Source organism: Macaca thibetana, chromosome 8 (assembly GCF_024542745.1).
Source record: "Macaca thibetana thibetana isolate TM-01 chromosome 8, ASM2454274v1, whole genome shotgun sequence".
NCBI lineage: Eukaryota > Metazoa > Chordata > Mammalia > Primates > Cercopithecidae > Macaca > Macaca thibetana.
Window position 1 is genome coordinate 50,985,018 of NC_065585.1, and position 20,650 is coordinate 51,005,667.

The 20,650-nt window shown below is 39.7% G+C and overlaps 1 protein-coding gene across 1 annotated transcript in view; it reads left to right on the top strand.

Moving 5' to 3' along the window:
- Nucleotides 1-20,010, top strand: part of CDH17 (cadherin 17) — a 104,285-nt gene extending 84,275 nt beyond the window's left edge. The window contains exons 14-19 of the mRNA XM_050800492.1: nucleotides 2,286-2,530; nucleotides 5,488-5,618; nucleotides 8,185-8,424; nucleotides 16,225-16,341; nucleotides 16,478-16,591; nucleotides 18,844-20,010. Coding sequence (XP_050656449.1) covers nucleotides 2,286-2,530; nucleotides 5,488-5,618; nucleotides 8,185-8,424; nucleotides 16,225-16,341; nucleotides 16,478-16,591; nucleotides 18,844-18,944 — 948 coding nt within the window. The 3' untranslated portion in view covers nucleotides 18,945-20,010. The remainder of the gene's footprint in view (nucleotides 1-2,285; nucleotides 2,531-5,487; nucleotides 5,619-8,184; nucleotides 8,425-16,224; nucleotides 16,342-16,477; nucleotides 16,592-18,843) is intronic.
- The last annotated feature ends 640 nt before the right edge of the window (nucleotides 20,011-20,650 follow it).

Here is a 20,650-nt window from a genome sequence, read left to right on the forward strand (position 1 = left end):
CTTTGAACCCTGCCTGGCTCAAATACCTCTCCTGGGATCCTGTTTCTTGAAATTCAGGGTTCTGCCTTTTTTTAACTGGCAAATTTTGTCACTTCTCCACTATGGCTGATCTTTTTGAATTCTCAATTCACTAGCTATTTTTAACTAGCCCAAATGTCATCTGGAAAACTAATGTGCACACTTTGATCTCATCAGTGATCGCTAGTGAAAATGGTAAATATCCCAGTCTCACAGCCCCTCTCCTTCAGCATTTTCTTTGCCTCCAAGTTGAATCTAAATCACTAGGTTTGACCTTTCAGGCAGTTGTGTGCACAAAAGGAATTGTGGTGTGAGCAGGTTTTTTCAGTTAACTTAAATATGTCTTGCCAGATGGGACTGAGGCCATTCCAAGAGGCAGTGCAGGTCTCTTGACTTGGTCTTGCAGTCATATCCCCATGTCATGAAAAACAATGCACATGGCCGGACAAGGCTTGTTCTTGGCTCAGCTCTGCTGATTACCATTTGCTAATGTAGCATCTTCCATTTATAATTTCTCCAGAAGAGTTGATGTTTCTCCAGGTGTGGAAGTTATGTGAATAGAATTCTCAATGGTAGGCTGCTGCTTTTCATTCGTTCTTCCATCCAGTGCTTAGGGAACACTGACACTGCCTTCTAGCTAGTCTTCCTGCCCCAGTGTGGATCACCTCGAATCCATCCCGCATGCAGCTGCTCCTGGAGTTATCTTTCTAAGACACAGATCTGACTTTGTTAGTCAAGGATGAAGTTCCAACTCCTCAGCTCGCCATACAGTCTTCTCTTTCCACTCTCAGCCTTGCACGTTCTCTTCTGGTAATACAGGCTGCTTCTCATTTGCACATACAGTGTCTCATTTCTTTAAACCATTGCCTCTGGGACCAGTGATGGAATGAGGAAAAGCCAGGGAGGGTGCTTAGGACCTGCTTCATGGTGAGGATGGATGCACGTGCTCTGCCTAAGCATATGGACAGCTGTGCTGCCTGCCTGGGCCCGGACTTTGCTGAACTGGACAGGAACAGAGAACTGTGTCCTTTGTCCCCATCACAGGCTCATTCTGGGGGCTGCTGCCTTCCTGCTTGGCCTACTAAGCTTTTATCTCAACTGGACAGTTCTGTCATCCCCTGACACTGGGAGTGGGTCCTGTGAGTCAGAAACTCCAGCTTGCTCTGCCCACCTCCACTTCAGGGGGAGAAGCCCAAACTGAACCATGGACCACATGTAGCAATCACGAGGTCGACGAGGGCCAGGCCCTGCAGACAGTGGGTGCTTATCACTATGAACAACCTCTTTTTTCACACTTAGTTGGCTTACATGATTTTCTCTTACATATTTGAACAAATTTCAATTGCTTTTTCTATCTCAAATGACCCTGAGTCTTCACACACAGTTCCTACCCTTCCACGTGAAAAATCATGCCACAGCACTTAGGAACTAGAGAGTGAGTTGTGATGGTGTGTGTTGGTGCATGCATGGGGAAAGGCTGAGGTGGGCGGGTCACTTGAGGTCAGGAATTTGAGACCAGCCTGGCCAACATGGCAGAACCCCCATCTCTACTAAAAATAAAAGGGTGAGTTTCCTCTATCTCGTGAGATGGTTTGCCCTTCTGTCATAGGATAACACAGCACAAAGTCCTCAACAGATGCTGGTACCATGTTCTTGGGCTTTCTAGCCTCTAGAACTGAGAGTCAGATAAACTTCTATTCCAGCCAGGCATGGTGGCTCATACCTGTAATCCTAGCACTTTGGGAGGCCAAGGCGGGCAGATCACTTGAGGTAAGGAATTTGAGACCAGCCTGGCCAACATGGTGAAACCTTGTCTCTATTAAAAATACAAAAATTAGCCGGGCGTGGTGGTGGGTGCCTGTAATCCCAGCCACTTGGGATTCTGAGGCAGGAGAATCACTTGAACAAACCCGGGAGGCAGAGCTTGCAGTGAGCCAAGATCGCACCACTGCACTAAAGGCTGGGTGACAGAGCATGAGGCTCCATCTCAAAAATAAAAAATAATTTAAAAAAATCATTGCCAAGACCAATGTCAGAGTTTTCTTCTATGTTTTCTTCTAGTGGTGCTACAGTTTTAGGTCTTATGTTTTGTCTATAATCTATTTTGAACTGATTTTCATACATGGTATAAGATAGTCTAATTTCATTCTCCTGCATGTGGATATCCAGTTTTCCCAATATCATATATTGAATATATGAGAGTTTAAGAAGCATAGGGAATGAATCTAATCACCCCAAAATTAATTTTCTCTCTTTCTCCTACACAGCCTCTTGATTTTGAAACAGCAGCTATTTCCAACATTGTGTTCAAAGCAGAAAATCCTGAGCCTCTAGTGTTTGGTGTGACGTACAATGCAAGTTCTTTTGCCAAGTTCACGCTTTTTGTGACAGATGTGAATGAAGCACCTGAATTTTCCCAATACGTATTCCAAGCGAAAGTCAGTGAGGATGTAGCTATAGGCACTAAAGTGGGCAATGTGACTGCCAAGGATCCAGAAGGTCTGGACATAAGGTAAAGGGCAACAGTGCTGGGCAGGCCTGGCTGCGTGGTCACCAAAGTCAGTGGGGAGGAGGAGGAGGAGCTGGCCTGCACTGACTCCAGGGCTGACCCTCACAGCACACCCAGCAATGATGAACTTGGCCTTGGTTTAGGAAGGTGTCAACACCCTGGGGGCATTCCGAGGGATGGTGGTTCATCAATAAGCATCTAGTCTCAGACAAGTGGGAAGCAGTGTGAGGTTCCATTCCAGCCCATGAGCTTCAGGTCTCAGCTGAGAGCTGGATGGTTCAGGTGAGGTTTACCTCTGAGAGATACAAGATGAACCAGGCCCTGTGTCTGAGCCAGTTATCTAGGCTGGGTTTAAGAAAGGGTTCCAGCCTTAAAGGTGTATTGGAGATCTAGACAGAGAGACCAAAGCCCAACTGGACAGACCATGCCAACTTACAGGGCTGAGGGAATCTTCTGGATGTAGGGATACATAGGTTCCTTGGCTCCAAAGAGCACCCCTGGAGAAGCTGGTGCTCTGGCTGAGGTGGCTGAACAAAATGTATAAACATTTCCATCTTAGCAATTCCTTTTTTTCAGTTCAATAAGACCCACACAGTTTTCCTTAAAAAGTACAATGATGATTAATTTGCTTAAGAAATATGTTTGTATATATCTGTATAATATCTATAAAATCTTTAAGATCATGTAGTTAATAAGACTTGAACTCAGATCTTTTGCTGCTGTTGTACATTACACCTCCTGTCTATGGCATAATAAATATTTCAGCATGACTTAAATCATGCGTGTGGCCATGAATGACAGACAATTCCTTAACTTTCTCTAAACATCTGGAGGGAGTCTTGCCTCCCATTGAGCTGTCCTTCAGGCACTTGGATCCACTTCTAAGACCTTTATCTGATCATTGAGAAGCAAGGTTACCACCTACAGTTTTACTCTAACTACTTCTGTAGTTTTATAGAGAAGAAAGAACAGTAGGGGATATACTCTATGGTTTAGTGTAGATACTACTGAGTCAAAAATTATGAGGAGACACTGTTTTTAATCTTTATACCATTTATTTCACAAAAGTTCCTACCTTCTTCACGAAAATACTATAAAAATCATTGGTCAAAGATGAGAATAAAAAAGTTTATCAGTGGGAAAAATAAAGGCACGTAAGAAAATTACCGTGATGAAACAAGGAAAGGATACATATACAATTAAGTTGAGGTCAGGAAGAGGAGGTTAGCAAGGGAGACTGAGAAGAGGTGTTCTGTAAGGTACAGTTCCAGAAGACAAATGAAGGAAGTGTTTCAGGAGTAAGGAATAATCAATAGTTCAGACATGAGTAATAAGTCTGTTAAGAATTAAGGATGACTCCAGTGTTGCTCTGAGTAATTTAATTCTCAAGCTCCACAAACTTAAAATCAATTAGCAGCCAGTGGATCTGAATCCAATCCTTCAGCAAATATTATAGATTCTTCTGTTGAAATATATTCAGAATCCACCTGCTTCTCCCCGCTTCCAGCCTACTCAAAGGCACCACTGTGTCTGTTCTGGATTCATCCTTACCCCTGCCATCCCCCACCCCACCCTGAATCTACTCACTGAATTGCAGTCAGTGACCTTTTAAAAAAGTAAATCAGATCATCTGACTCCTCTTTCAAAATGCTCCAAAGCATTCCATCTCTTTCAGGATGAAATCCGAAGTATAAAGGGTTTCATATTCATTACCCATATTTATAACCTAACACAGTGTTTGGCGTATGGAATATACTTAAAAAAATACATTGTGGGAAATTAACACATCATAATTTTTAATCATTCTGTTATTCTTTGACATGTAGGTTGCTTCTAGTATTTTTGATTATAGAAAATGTTTTCAATAGATGTATGCATGTAATTCTTTTTAAACTTTGATTAGATTGGTTTTTTTTTTAGGTAGGATTTCCAGGAGTGGAATTATTTGCTCTAAAGACATGGACATCCTCATGACTATGATGTGTTGCTTTTTAAAGGGCTGTACCATTGGTTTTCCTGTGGTTCTAGTCTTGTCTCTCTCAACTTCCACACACCTACCAATGAGCTCTGTTGAAAACACAAATATGGCCAGGTCACCTTGCTTAAATCATTGGCTGGCTGCCCCTTGCTTCTTATAATCTGGCTCTTCAAATCTCTGTGGCTTCTGCTTCCCATGTATACCCCAGCGCTGCTGAAATGCCTGACCCCACACTCACCATGCTGTTCCTTGGCCCTTGGTGCTTTAGCTCACACTCTTCCTTCTGCTTGAAGCATCCTCTTCTTGCCTTTAACATCTTCAGAAAGACTTTGCTGATTCCTGTAAACTTGTCTTGGATTCCATAGGGCCCCCTCTGTTGTGTTAACCACGTGTTATTGGAATTATCTGTTCATCTGTCTATCTCTTTCACTTGCTTGAGAGGCCCTTTTTGTGACCACCTCCCTTGGTCCACTGCCTGATCTTCCTCAGCACTCAATATATGTTTGTTGGATGAGGAATTCACTGTGTTACCAGGGTCTATAAGTATCCACCCATCTTACCCAACGTTTCCACCACTGGCTGTTCAAATTTTCTAGATGGGTGGTTTGCTAAGATGTTTTAAAAGATACTTCTGGGTTACTTTAATTTGAATTCTTTGATTGCCAGAAAAGTTTAGCTACTTTCCCCAGAAGTTTTGAACTATACCCTTCCTAACACAAGCACAAACACCACGTTGTAAGGATGAACAAATCCTTTTGAAGACAGATGAAATGCAAATAAAGCATTAATAATATGAGATAATAGATCCTTTAAATATGTTGTAAATAATATACAAATGTTGAGATTATCGTTATCAACATTATTTGTATATTATTTACAACATATATAAAGGATGCACAAACATTTAGTTGATGCACGAACTAGCTTCACACTTTCATGCAAAGTAATGCAGGCTTTCTTTTGCTCTTTTCATTTGATGAAGCTATTCACTGAGAGGAGACACAAGAGGTTGGCTTAAAATTGACCATGTGACTGGTGAGATCTTTAGTGTGGCTCCATTGGACAGAGAAGCTGGAAGTCCATATCGGGTACAAGTGGTGGCCACTGAAGTAGGTAAGCAAAAAAAATAAAAAGGAACATAGATTATCAGAAGATACTTGGGTTGAAATGGAAGGGAGGATAAGAAAACTGACAGAACCAAAGCACCAGAATATCACAACATTAAAGTGGAAGGATGAGAAAGGTACAAAAGTATAAGGGAGTGCTTATATCTTCCTTTTTTTTTTTTGGAGATGGAATCTCACTCTGTCACCCAGGCTGGAGTGCAGTAGTGCAATCTCCACGCATTGCAACCTCCGCCTCCTGGGTTCAAGCAATTCTCCTGCCTCAGCCTTCCGAGTAGCTGGGGTTACAGGTGCCTGCCACCACGCCTGGCTAATTTTTGTATTTTTAGAAGAGACAGGGTTTCACTATGTTGGCCAGCCTGGTCTCAAACTTCTGACCTCAGGTGATCTGCCTGCCTCCGCCTCCCAAAGTTCTGGGATTACAGGCATGAGCCACCACGCTGGGCCCCTTCATGGTTTTGTTAAAGGTGAAAAACACCTGTGCCCCCAGCAGGGCTGCTGCTCACTCTGGTTTCCTGTAGGGGCTACGGCCTCTTCTAGAGGGTTCTGTGTCCCTGGCTGAACTACCTCCCTTCTTCCAATGTGGTTGTGGGTTTCTCCCAGGAGCTCTGAGTGGAGTCAAACCACTTACCTGTTCACCTAGACCACCACTTGCTCCTTCAACCTTAAATTGTAACTCTCATCCTTTTTGAAGCAGAAAATGTTTTATGAAATATTCTCTACTTTGATATGTGTCAGAATCCCCAGGGAGTTTGTTGAATATGGACACTAGGAGTCCACCCCTGGAGATTCTGATTCCATAGGTTTGGGTCAACCAGGGTATCTGTGTTTTGACGAAATCAGGTGAACTTTTGAAAGGAAAGACTTATACAGAAAAGCCCAGGATGTTTGAGCCATTTCTGTATAATCTTTGCATCCTATTTATTTCAGTTGTGGTGATATATATTGCCTGCTGGCTCCAAATGTGGAGTTCCAGAGAACTTTTTTAAATAAAAATAAATTCATAGGAATAGTATGTTTACCCAATAATAAGCCTGGCCACTAACACAGAGTTTCTTTGCATTTTAATGGAATTTTCAGACATACGAGTCGGAAATCTGTTGATCCAATGTTGATCAGGCTCTAATTAGCTAGTAAATGTATCTGCCAGGTTTGCCAAAAAAGAGAATTAAACAAATTACTCAATAAATGTTTTTAGACCCCCCCCCCCCACCCACCACAGCCCTGAAAAAAAAAACTTTCAAAATGTGAGGCCCAGGGTTGAGAGCTAAAGGGAGAACAGACAGGAATCATAAAAATGGCCCCTGCATGCAGAAAGATTAAGAAAAACAAAATTACTTCAGTCAAGGCAAACCAAAAAGGGTAGAATGCAGAACCGCGTGCCAGCTTGGGAAGGGTGTGTGTGAGCGGACAGGCCCTCTGTTTCTGTCTCTTGCTTGAGTGAAGCACATTCCACTATCGCATTGTATACATTTAACTCTTGATTTAAAAGCTCCCAGTGAAGCAGCAGGCAGGTTCTGGCTGAGCCTTTATGCTGTGCACACCCCTTTCTCATAGCATGGGGATCAGAACTTCACTCTGGATGTGTCCCAAGAGTCTCTCACATTCTAGAAGTTTCAGAAATCAAAACCAGGGTCCAAAACCCTGTTCTGTTTTTAGTTTTTGGCACTGACATGATATAAATAGATACAATGACTTCAAGAACACAGTGGCCTTTTCTCCTTTGGTTAAGTGTAGTCATGGACATAGACGATGTTGAGACGAAAAGCAAGAAAACAGGGTTTACTGGAAATGAAGCAGGAGCAAGAAAACATTACTGGAATCAAACAAGGTCAGAGTCAGAAGTTGTAGAAACAATGTCTGTGATTGGTGTCGGGGAGGACACGATAACAGTCAGTGTTTATGTTGCACTGACAGCCCCATAACGAGCACTTATTGTAATAACTTACTCCTCATGCAACACTATAAGGTAGGTGCTATTCTTGACCACATATTATGAACGAGGGAACCAAAGCACTGAGAAATTAAGTAACTGCCCAAGATTACGTAGCTACCAACCGGTTATGCTGCAGATCCAAGTTTTTCACTCCTGTCATATACTACATAATGTCTGTGGAGGCTTTTACTATTTTCCAGAACATTCACTCATATTCGGGATTCTTGCAAAGCTACACAGCTGAAGAAAATAAGCTTAGAAAACTCAACTAACATGCTAAGGCCTGGTGAGGAGCAAGTGAAGGTGTGAGTGCTGGAGTTAGACCTCTTGGATTGAAAACCTCTCTGCCTTGAGCAAGTTACACAACTTCTGAGCTCAGTTTTCAGAATTATTGTGAAGTAATATATGTAAAATATTAGCACATAGATCTTAGTTATTATGATGATGGTCAATAAGACTTTTTCACCAGTAACAAAACTAGGTCTTTGATTCTAAAAGCTCGTCTTCTTTCTAGCATCTCAGTGTACCTAACTGCTTGACTTTTAAAGAAAGGGAAACCCTTCTATTTAAGAGGAAAATGAGTGAGCTGATCCCATGTTTCAATCATTCAATTCCTTAGGGGGGTCTTCCTTGAGCTCTGTGTCACAGTTCCACCTGATCCTTACGGATGTGAATGACAACCCTCCCAGGCTGGCCAAGGACTACATGGACTTGTACTTCTGCCATCCCCTCAGTGCACCTGGAAGTCTCATTTTCGAGGCTACTGATGATGATCAGCACTTATTTCGGGGTCCCCACTTTACATTTTCCATCGCCAGTGAAAGCCTACAGAACGACTGGCAAGTTTCCAAAATCAATGGTGAGTTGTCAGAAATACATGGGAAAAAACACAGATGGATGATGAAAGTAGGTTTTATTTAACTTGGTGGGTTTGCAGTACTCAGCACAGAGCTTTCTCTCATGCTCCAGGAAGGAAGTTCATGCTTTGGAAGCTTGCCCAGGGAAGGACTCCAGAGGGGACAAAGCCCCAGGCTTATTATGACCACACAGCATTCCCTTGGTATAGATGAACAGTTGGATGACCTAAGCATCATTTGCAAAATTTTCAATGACAGATGGAAAGCAGATTTTATAGAAATTTTTAAAAACTTTGAGATTGAATATTTTATATATATATTCAAAGTATACAATTTTATGAGAATTGATTATGTGTAAATACCACTGACGCCATCAACACATTCAAGACAATGAACTTTTCTACCACCCCCAGAAGATATTTCATGCCCTATTATAATCTCTGCTTCCCACCCATCCTCTCTCCCCAGGCAACCATCAATGTGCTTTCCATTACTATAGTTTTCATTTTCAATAAGTTTATCTGAATAGAATAGTATAGTATAGTATAGTATAGTATAGTATGTATACCTTTTTTGGTCTGGTTTCTTTCATCTCATTTTGAGTGTATCTGTGTTATTACATGTATCAATACCTCATTCCTTTTTATTGAGGGGTAGTGTTCCATTGAACTATACCTGTTCACTGGTTGATTGTAACTCCAACTTTTGCTATTACAAAGCTGCTGTGAGGATTTGTGAACAAATATTTTGTGTAGGGACATACGTTTGCAGTTTTCTTGGTTAAATACTGAGGAGTAGAATGGCTTGGTCATATGGGAGGTATGTGATTAAGTTGTGGAGCTTCATGTCTCTCCCTCTCCTTGTGCCTCCCTGTGCCTGAGACACAATATTGAAATTAGGCCAATTAATAACCTTAGAATGGCATATAAGTGTTCAGGTGAAAGGAAGAGTCACACATCTGTCACTTTAAATCAAAAGCTAGACGTGATTTAGCTTAGTGAGAAAGTTATGTTCATAGCCAAGATTGGCCAAAAACTAGGCCTCTTGCATGAAATGCTTAGCCAAGTTGTGAATGCAAAAGAAAAGTTATTGAAGGAAATTAAAAGTGAACCTACAGTGAACACACAAATAATAATAATAATAATAATAATAATAAAGCAAAATAGCCTTATTGCCATTAAGGCAGAAAGTTTGAGGAGTCTGGATAGAAGATTAAAACAGCAACAATATTCCCTTAAACCAAAATCTAACCCAGAGCAAGGCCTTAACTCCTCACTTCTGTGAAGACTGAGAGAGGTGAGGAAACTGCAAAATAAAAGTTTGAAGCTAGCAGAGGTTGATTTATGATGTTTAAGGAAAGAAGCTATTTCCATAACAAAGTGCAAAGTGATGCAGCAAATTGAAGTGGAAGCAAGTAATCCAGAAGATCTGAGATCATTAATGAAACTGGCTACACTAAACAAGCTTTTCAATGTTGATAAAACAGCCTTCTTTTGGAAGACAATGCCATCTTTATCTTGGACATCCATAGCTAGAGAAGTAAATGCCTGGCTTCAAAGCCTCAAAGGACAGGCTGGCTTTTATTAGGACTAATGCAACTGGTGACTTTAAGTTAAAGCCAACCCTAATTTAGCATTCCTAAAATACTAGGGCCCTTAAGAATTATGCTAAATCTACTTTGTCTGTGCTCTGTCAACGGAACAACAAAGCCCAGATGACAGCACATCTGTTTACAGCATAGTTTACTGAATATTTTAAGCCCGCTGTTGAGACCTCCTCTCTCCCAAAAAAGATTCCTCTCAACATATTACTGCTCATTGACAATGCACCTGGTTACTCAAGAGCTCTGGTGGAGATGTACAAGGAAATGAATGTTGTTTTCATGCCTGCTAACACATCCATTCTGCAGGCCCCAGATCAAGGAGTAATTCTGATTTTCAAATTATTTAAGATATACATTTCATAAGGTAATAGCTGCTATTAGATAGTAATTCCTCTGATGGATCTGGGCAAAGTAAATTGAAAGCCTTCTGAAAAGATTCACCAGTCTAGATGTCATCAAGAACATTTGATTCTTGATGACATCTTAAAAAAGGTGATTCATGGGAGGAGGTTGAAATATACACATTAGTAGGAGTTTGGAAGAAATTGATTGCAACCCTCATGGATGACTTTGAGGGGTTCAAGATTTCAGCGGAGGAGTCGCTGAAAATGTGGTGAAAAAAACAATAGAGCTAGAATTAGAAGCAGAACCTTGATGATGTGACTGAATTGCCGCAATCTCATGATCAAACTGGAATGAATGACAGTTGCTTCTTACAACTGAACAATGTGGGTTTTGTTTGCTTGTTTGAACAATGGAATCTGCTTCTGGTGAAGATGCCATGCACATTGTTGAAATAACAAGCAAGGATTTAGAATATTCCATAAACATAGTTGATAAAACAGTGGCAGTGTTTGAGAAGATTTACTCCAATTTTTGAAAGATGTTCTCTTGTGGGTAAAATGCCATCAGCCAGCATCACATGCTACAGAGAACTCTCTCATGAAAGGAAGTCAATAAGTGCAACAAACTTCATTGTTGTCTTATTTTCAGAAATTGCCACAGCCACCCCAGCCTTTAGCAACCACCAACATTGAGACAGGAAATGATTAGCAGCAAAAAGATTGACTCATTGAAGGGTCAGATAATCATTAGCATTTTTTGGCAACAAAGTACTTTTAAATTAAGGTATGGATATTAGGGTTTTTTTTTTTTTTTTTTTGGTATGATGCTATTAACAGTCCAGAGTATAATATAAGCTGTTATTTCAGTAGAAAAACAAAAAATTTGTGTGACTCGCTTCACTGAGCTATTTGCTTTATTGCAGTGATCTAGAACCAAACCCATAATATTGCTGAGATATTCTTGCATACGGGGTGTGGTAAAGACCAAACTTGATTGTTTTTAACTTAGCTATCTAACTGTTCTAACACCATTTGTTTAAAACATCCTTTTTACATTGAATTATCTTAACAACTTTGGCAAAAATCAAGTGACCACCTATATATAAATCTAGTTCTGGATTTTTTTTGTTTCATCAATCTGTTTATTTTTATACCAATAAAACATTGTCTTGATTACTGTAGCTGTATAAGGCTTGAAATCAGGTAGATTAATTTTTCTGACTGTTCTTTTTCAAAATTCCTTCATTCTGTCTTGTTCATTGCTATATAAATTTTAGAATGTAGCCCGTTCCTTCCTGTTGAGATTGTGTTGAATCTATTGGGGAATCTGGAGGAGAACTGACATATTAACAAAATTAAGTCTTCCAACTCATGAACGTGGTATATGTCTCCATTTATTTAGCTCTTTAATTTCTTTCAGCAATGTGTTTTCAGTGTATAGTTCTTGCAAAATTTTCCCTAAGCATTTCAGATTTTTGATATTTTAAATATTTCTAGATATAGGAATGTAATGATTTCTGTATACTGATCTGTATTCTACAGCCTTGCTGACCTTGTTTTTTTTAGATTTCATAGATTTTCTACACAGACAATCATGTTGTCTGTGAATACTGACTTTTTCCTTTTCAATCTGTATACCTTTTGTTTATTACTGGCTGAAACCTTCAGTGAAATGTCAAATAGAGGTAGTAAGAGCAGAAATACTTGGCTTGTTCATGATCTTAGGAAGAAAGCATTTAGCCTTTCACCATTAAGTAGACATTAGCTGTGGGGTTTATTTCTGTAGGTGATCTTTATTAGGTTGAGGACTTTGACTTTTATTCCTATTTGAAGGTGGTTTTTTTTTTTTTTTTTCTAAATTGGAAATGGATATTAAATTGTTCAAGTGCTTTTGCTCCATGTATTGACTATGTGGCTGATTTGATTTTTTGGGCCTATTAATTGATGAATTACATCAACTTTTGAATCTAAAATCACCTTCCTGGGATAACACCTACTTCGTGATGAAATATTACCATGTTTATGTATTGTTGGATTTGCTAAAACTTAATTTTTGCATCTATATTCATGAGGGATGTTGGTCTGTCTATATATTTTGCCTTGTAGAATGAGGAAGGATTCCACCTGTTTATCTTCAATTATCTGGTCAAGTTTGCATAAAAGTGGTATTTCTTCTTAAAGCTTGAAAGAATTTGCCAGTAAAGCTATCTGGGCCTGGTGTATTTTTAAGAAGTTTTAACTACAAATTCAATTTTATTTTATAGATATAGAAAAATTCAATTTATATATTTCTTTTTGGTTGAGCTTGTTAGCTTGTACTTTTCAAATAATTCATCTATTTCATTAATCTAATTTATTGATATAGTTCATGATATTAATATCTGTAGAATACATAGTGATATCGCTCATTCTGATATTGGCAAATTATCTTTTTCCCTGATAATCTGGCTAGAAGTTTATTTTATTGATATTTTCAAAGAACCAGCTTTTGGTTTCATTTTTTTCTGCTTTTGTTTTATATTTCACTGGCCAGATCTTTATTGTTTCCTTTATTCTTCTTACATTGTGTTTTTGTTCTTGTTGTTTTCATTAAGGTGGAAGCTGATGCCATTACTTTGAGATCTTTTTGTTAAATAGACAGGGCCTCGGTCACCCGGGCTGCAGTGCAGTGGTGTGATCATGGCTTGCTGCAGCCTTGAACTCCTGGGCTCAGACGAGCTTTCCTGCTTCAGCCTCCCGTGTAGCTGGGACTACAAGTATGAGCCACCACACTTGGCTAATTTTTTATTTTTAAATTTTTTGTAGAGATGGGGGTCACAGTATGTTGCTCAGGCTTGTCTCAAACTCCTGGGTTCAAGTGAGCCTCCCACCTCAGTCTCCCAAAATGCTGGGATTACAGGAGTGAACCACCATGCCTGGCCCACAAAATTTGATACATTGTGTTTTCCCTTTAGATTTCTTTTGTGATCATGTGTTATTTAGAAGTGTGTTATTTAGTTTCCAGATATTCTGGGAATATTTCCTATACCTTTCTAACTTCTAATTTAATTACATCATAACCAGAAAACATGATTAGAATAATTTTAAATTTAGACATTTTTTTCTTGTAGTACTTCAAAGGTATTTCACCACTTTTTTTTTTTTTTTTTTTTGAGACAGTCTTACTCTGTCGCCCAGGCTGGAGTGCAGTGGCACAATCTCAGCCTCCCAAGTTCAAGTGATTTTCGTGACTCAGTCTCCCTAGTAGCTGGGATTACAGGTTCACAGAGACAGAGTTTTTCCATGTTGGCCAGACTGGTCTCAAAATCCTGGCCTCAAGTAATCGCCTGCCCAGGCCTCCCAAAGTGCTGGGATTATAGGCGTGAGCCACCGGGGGTGCCCTGCCCACTATGGTTCTTCCTTGTTCCATTGAATGTTTGTATTCTTTTTTCTCTGGGTGTTTTTAAGATATTCTCTTATTAGTTTTAAGTAATTTGATGCTTATATTGCCTTGGTGGTGTTTTATTCATTTTTCTTGTTCCTGAAGTTTGATGATCATCTTGGATCTGAGGATTTGGAGTTTTCATCAAACATGGAAAAAATATTAGCCATTGTCTTATCAAAAATGTTTTTCTCTGCACTATCTATCTTTCTTGGCTTTCAGGAATTTGATTACACATGTATTAGGCCACCTGAAGTTGTCTCAAAGCTTACTTTTTTTTCTGTTTCTTTTTGGATAGCTTTATTTCTGTATCTTCAAGTTTACTGTCTTTTCTGCTACATTCAATGGCTATATTATAGCCATTAATCCAACCTAGTCTATTTTTATATCAAACTTTGTAGTTTTCTTCTATAAATTAACTCGTGTTTTTAAAATGTTCTGTATCTATCTACACTTCTTAGTCTTGTAGCTTCTTGAACATATAGAATATAATAACTGTTTCATTCATGTCTTTTCCCACAATTTATGTAATATGTGTAATTTCTGGATAGGTTCTGAAACTGGATCCTTACTCCTTATACGAAAATTAATTCAAGATGGATTAAAGACTTAAATGTTAGACTTAAAACCATAAAATCCCTAGAAAAAAACCTAGGCAATACCATTCAGAACATAGGCATGGGCAAGGACTTCATGATTAAAACACCAAAAGCAATTGCAACAAAAGCCAAAATTGACAAATGGGATGTAAGTAAAGAGCTTCTGCACAGCAAAGGAAACTACCATCAGAGTGAACAGGCAACATACAGAATGGAAAAACATTTTTGCAGTCTACCGTTCTGACAAAGGGCTAATATCCACAATCTACAAAGAACTCAAACAAATTTACAAGAAAAAAATAACCCCATCAAAAAGTGGGTGAAGGATATGAACAGACACTTCTCAAAAGAAGTTTATGCAGCCAGCAGACACATGAACATGATCATCACTGGTCATCAGAGAAATGCAAATCAAAACCACAATGAGATACCATCTAATGGCAGTTAGAATGGCAATCATTAAAAAGTCAGGAAATAACAGATGCAGGAGAGGATGTGGAGAAATAGGAATGCTTTTACACTGTTGGTGGGAGTGTAAATTAGTTCAAGCATTGTGGAAGACAGTGTGGCGATTCCTCAAGGATCTAGAACCAGAAATACCATTTGACCCAGCAATCCCATTACTAGGTATATACCCAGAGTACTATAAACCATGCTACTATAAAGACACATGCACACGTATGTTTATTGCAGCACTATTCACAATAGCAAAGACTTGGAACCAACCCAAATGCCCATCAATGATAGACTGGATTAAGAAAATATGGCATATATACACCATGGAATACTATGCAGCCATAAAAAAGGATGATCATATCCTTTGCAGGGACATGGATGAAGCTGGAAACCATCATTCTCAGCAAACTATCACAAGGACTGAAAACCAAACACTGCATGTTCTCACTCATAGGTGGGAATTGAACAATGAGAACACTTGGTCAAAGGGTGGGGAACATCACACACTGGAGCCTGTCCGGGGGTGGGGAGCTGGGGGAGGGACAGCATTAGGAGAAATATCTAATGTAAATGACGAGTTGATGAGTACAATATATCAACATGACACGTGTATACCTATGTATCAAACCTGCACACTGTGCACATGTACCCTAGAACTTAAAGTATTTAAAAACACACACACAGGGTCAAACCTAAAAGATGACCCATGATTAAAAAAAAAAAAATGGCTCTGAACTATAGTGCTGAAGTGCTATCTAGAGTTCCTAAGCACAGGAAGGCTGTGATGTGTGCCTTACAGAGAAAAATTGTGGTTTGGGTCACAGATTAAAAGTAATGTCCAAAACTAATTTTTTTCCACCAACCTAAACGTGTGTTTGATAAGCTTTGTTCAGGAAGTTTTAGTGCTGTTAGATGTGAGTTAAATGTTAGAATGAACAATATATGTTAAATAAGATATCTTTAAACAGAAACACACAAAAAACCAAGGTTATATATTGATCAGTTAGGGAAAATGTGACTAGAAGCTCACAGGAAACTAACTCTGTCTTTCCTCTAGGAGCAATGGTTCAGCATTCATTAATTCAGTGTTTGGGGCAACTATAGAACATAAGTGCTACAAATGATAATTGACTGTATTTAGTATAAATTTCTACAGAGAAATCATGAATTAAGAACTTAAAGGATGCTTTAACTCTTTCTTACCTTATGGGAAGATACATGTGGAATGATGTGGATGATACTTTGGGCAGTTTAACTCATATCCAGCCATGTTCCAGTCAACCTTAGTGATACAAAATGAGCTTTATTCCCGCTAATCCAGGGTCTGAAGTTGTATTTTCACATGTTTTTGTTTTTGTGTTTTTTTCCTGTCCTGGCAGGTACTCATGCCCGACTGTCTACCAGGCACACAGACTTTGAGGAGAAGGAATATGTTGTCTCGATCCGCATCAATGATGGGGGTCGGCCACCCTTGGAAAGCACTGTTTCTTTAACAGGTAGATATTCTGCTATAGGCAACTCAGGCTAGTATCTGTCACCATGGGCCATTTGAAGAGATTCTTGTCTTTGATATGGGATTCTGCAACTATTCACTTGAGAATTTATCCTACCAAATACTGTCCTGTTTTTCAGTTACATTCTGCAGTTGTGGGGAAGATGGTTGTTTCCGGCCAGCAGGTCACCAGCCTGGGATACCCACTGTGGGCATGGCAGTTGGTATACTGCTGACCACTCTTCTGGTCATTGGTGAGTGTAATTTCTTAATTCAAAGAGTCATATCCTGGGCCTCAGAAATGTGAGCTTATCTCAGGGCCTGTCTTCCTGGATTGGTCTGGTGACTGCTCAAATGGCAACCCAGGCAATAGCCGAGAAGGTAGATCACCAGCAAATTACATCAGACTTTCTTGGAGTTACAGCTTTAGTACCACCCTCTGTCTCTATTGCCTTATTAATTTAGAAATATAAGGGGATTTATGGTCATCAATTGTTATATATTATGCCTAGTTACAAAGCTTTTGTGATAAAGAGGGAAAAAATACAGTAGTGGTACCATGTGTCAAGCACTGTGTTGATGTAGGGGAAACAGTGACATACACAGATCCTACACCAGAGTTTATGGTCTCACCTGCCATTATTGTTACAGGCTGAAGTTAGCCTTCTAGTGATGATGCTGAGATACCTGAAATGTATAGTGTAGAACTTCCCTATGCATAGAAACCTGATTCTTTATTACCCAGAATAACCCATTGCATCATGACCACAGCCTCTGCCATAGCCCCTGGCTTGGCTAGACAGTAGAATCCCCTGATCTAGCTGTTTTTTTCTTTTTTGCAAACAACTCAGTGCCTATTCCAAGTGTTTCCTTACCCAAAATGCTTGAGAGCTAAGTGTTTCAGATTTTGGATTTTTCCAGATTTTTGAACATTTGCAAATACATGATTAGATATCTCGGGGATGGGACCCAAGTCTCAACACAAAATTCACATGATTCATAAACATTTTATACACATAGTCTGAAGGTATTTCATACAATATTTTACATAATACTGTGTATGAAACCAAGTTTTGCTTGCAACCTGTCACATGAGGTCAGGTGTAGAATTTTCTGCTTGTGGCATCAAGTTGGTCCCCCAAAAGTTTCAGATTAGAGATTTTCAAATTACGGATACTCAACCTATATATAGTAATTGCCCTCTTTCAACTGTTGTCCCCACCACAAGTTAAGCATTAGAAATAGATACTTCATTATTTCATGGGTACCTGAGTGAAGGGGTTTATGGTTTCATATCCTTTTTCTTTTAAAAGAAGGACTAGGATTATTCTAAGTATTATTGATTGTTCTCTCAGCATCTGGTCTTTTCTCCCATGATTGTGTCACACTGGACTCTGATTCATGCATCTAAAGGGGGTCTCACTTCTTTATACCCTTCAGTCCAGACTCCCTATGGCATGGGAGGTCCTTCACATCATGGCCACTGCCCATCCTAATGTGTGCATGGTGATCATCATTCCTCCCTGAGAACCACCATCTGCTGCACACTTTTCATGGTAATTGCACTGGCTTTTTGAGGTCCCACTCACTTACATAAGGTCCCTTCTGCCTCTGTGCCTTTTCTTATTCTATTTGCCCTCCCACCTTGAAAGGGTTTTTGAATTTACACATCAGATAGCAATTTTCCTAACATATCAACTTAATTCCATAATCTTACCACAAGTTAAAGACTGCTTGAGTTTGGAAACATCCAGAAATAGAATAGGATTTTACAGTTTCATTCCCTTATTCTTTTCAAGATAGGGCTGCAATTATAAGTTTCTGAGCATCCAGTCCTTTCTGCCATGATTCCTCCTATAAACTTACTAGCAGGTTAATTTCCTTAAAACAACTCCCTTCTTCATAGTGGACTCTGTTTGACAGTACACAATCAGTGCTGAGCTGCACAGTGTAATTTTGATGTATCAGGTAAGAGAAACCAAGAAGCTTGAGTAGTCTACCCAGGGTCCCACAGCAACAGAGGCCAGATCCAAGAGGAAGGTGCCCAAAGAAATGCGATAGTTGGTGTGGATACGATGAAAATCAGCTTCAGGGAGGTGAGCAGGTCAGAGAACAGCTTTCTGGTTGTGCTAATTGTATTGTTTTCTCTAGTAAAGGGGAAGAATAATCAACATTAAGTATATATAAAGTTCAGGAACTTTGTCGGTGCTTATACACTCCATAGTGTGGGACATTAGGTCCTATGTTCTTAGGGCAAGATCCAGCAAGTGCTAAGTCAGCTATGATTTGGAACTTGATACATACAACAGGATAAATGATAAGCTCATTTCTCTACAAAGGCCAATGACTAGAGTCCTTTATTCACTAGGACAGTGAAACTTTGTTGAACCACATACAAAAATGAAGTTGAGTCATTTTTTTTCCTACCATGATACTACTTTATAACTGAATGTGACAGTACATTTTAAAAGATCCCATTTATTTGACCCTGGGTTTTTTCTTTTAGGTATAATTTTAGCAGTTGTGTTTATCCGCATGAAGACAGATAAAGGCAAAGATAATGTTGAAAGTGCTCAAGCATCTGAAGTCAAACCTCTGAGAAGCTGAATTTGAAAAGGAATGTTTGAATTTATACAGCAAGTGCTATTTCAATAACGACCATCTCATCCTATTACTTTTCATCTAACATATGCATTATGCTTTTTTAAACAGATATTCCCTCTTGTCCTTTAATATTTACTAAATATTTCTTTTTTGAGATGGAGTCTTGCTCTGTCACCCAGAATGGAGTACAGTGGTGCGATCCTGGCTCACTGCAACCTCTGCCTCCTGGGTTCAAGTGATTCTCCTGCCTCAGCTTCCTGACTAGCTGGGATTAGAGGCACCTGCCACCACTCCCAGCTAATTTTTGTATTTTTAGTAGAGATGGGCTTTCACCATCTTGGCCAGGCTGGTCTTGAACTCCTGACCTCAAGTGATCTGCCTGCCTTGGTCTCCCAATACAGGTGTGAACCACTGTACTCGCCTACTTAGATATTTTATGTGCTACATAGACATTAGAGATATTTTTCATTTTCCCATGACATTTTCTCCTCTCTGCAAATAGCTACTTGTGTTTTTCCCTTTTGGGGCAAGACAGACTCATTAAATATTCTGTACAATTTTTCTTTATCAAGGAGATATATCAGTTGTCTCCCATAGAACTTCCTGGATTCCATTTGTGTTTTTTTCTGATTCCATCCTGTGTCCCCTTCATCCTTGTCTCCTTTGGTATTTCACTGAATTTCAAACATTTGTCAGAGAAGAAAAAAGTGAAGACTCAGGAAAAAGAAATAAATAAAAGAACAGCCTTTTCCCTTAGTATGAACAGAAACGCTTCTGTGTCATTAACTGTCTTTAACCAATGTGACATGTTGCTCTTTGGTTGAAATTCTTCAACTTGGAAATGACACAGACCCACAGAAGATGTTCAAACACAACCTACTCTGCAAACCTTGGTGCAGGAACCAGTCAGCTGGCCGGGTTTCCTCACTACCTGTCATGCATACATGCTGCGCATGTTTTCTTTATTTGTATGTTAATAAAGTTTTGGTTTTTATATATTTAACATGTGGAAGAAAACAAGCCATGAAAAGAGTGGTGACAAATCAAGAATAAACATTGGTTGTGGTCAGTTTTATTTGTTGATCTGCTGCTTCCTGTTTCCTTTTTATTTGTGGAGGGGAAGGACAGAATAACAATTGTTACTTTTTGTGTATAAAAATTGCCTCCCCAGCAGCCCCAGTCAGGGGCTTATAGATAAAACTCCCATCTCCCTGGACAGAGCACCTGGGGGAAGGGGCAGCTGTGGGCGCAGCTTCAGCAGACTTAAACATTCCTGTCTGCTGGCTCTGAAGAGTGCAGCTAATCCTGATAAGGAAGATTCTCCCAGCACAGCACTCGAGCTCTGCTAAGGGACAGACTGCCTCCTCAAGTGGGTCCCTGACCCCGCATGCCTCCAACCTGGGAGACACCTCATACAGGAGAGCTCTGGCTGGCATCAGGCTAGTGCCCCTCTGGGACAAACCTTCCAGAGAAAGGAGCTGCAGCAATCTCTGCTGTTCTGCAGCCTATGCTGGTGGTACCCAGGCAAACAGGATCTGGAGTGGACCTCCAGCAAAGTCCAGAAGACAGGCCTGACTGTTAGAAGAAAAACTAACAAATAGAAAGCAATAACAACAAAAAGGAGCCCCACACAAAAACCCCATCCAAAGGTCATCAGCCTCAAAGACCAAAGGTAGATAAATCTATGAAGATGACAAAAAACCAGTGCA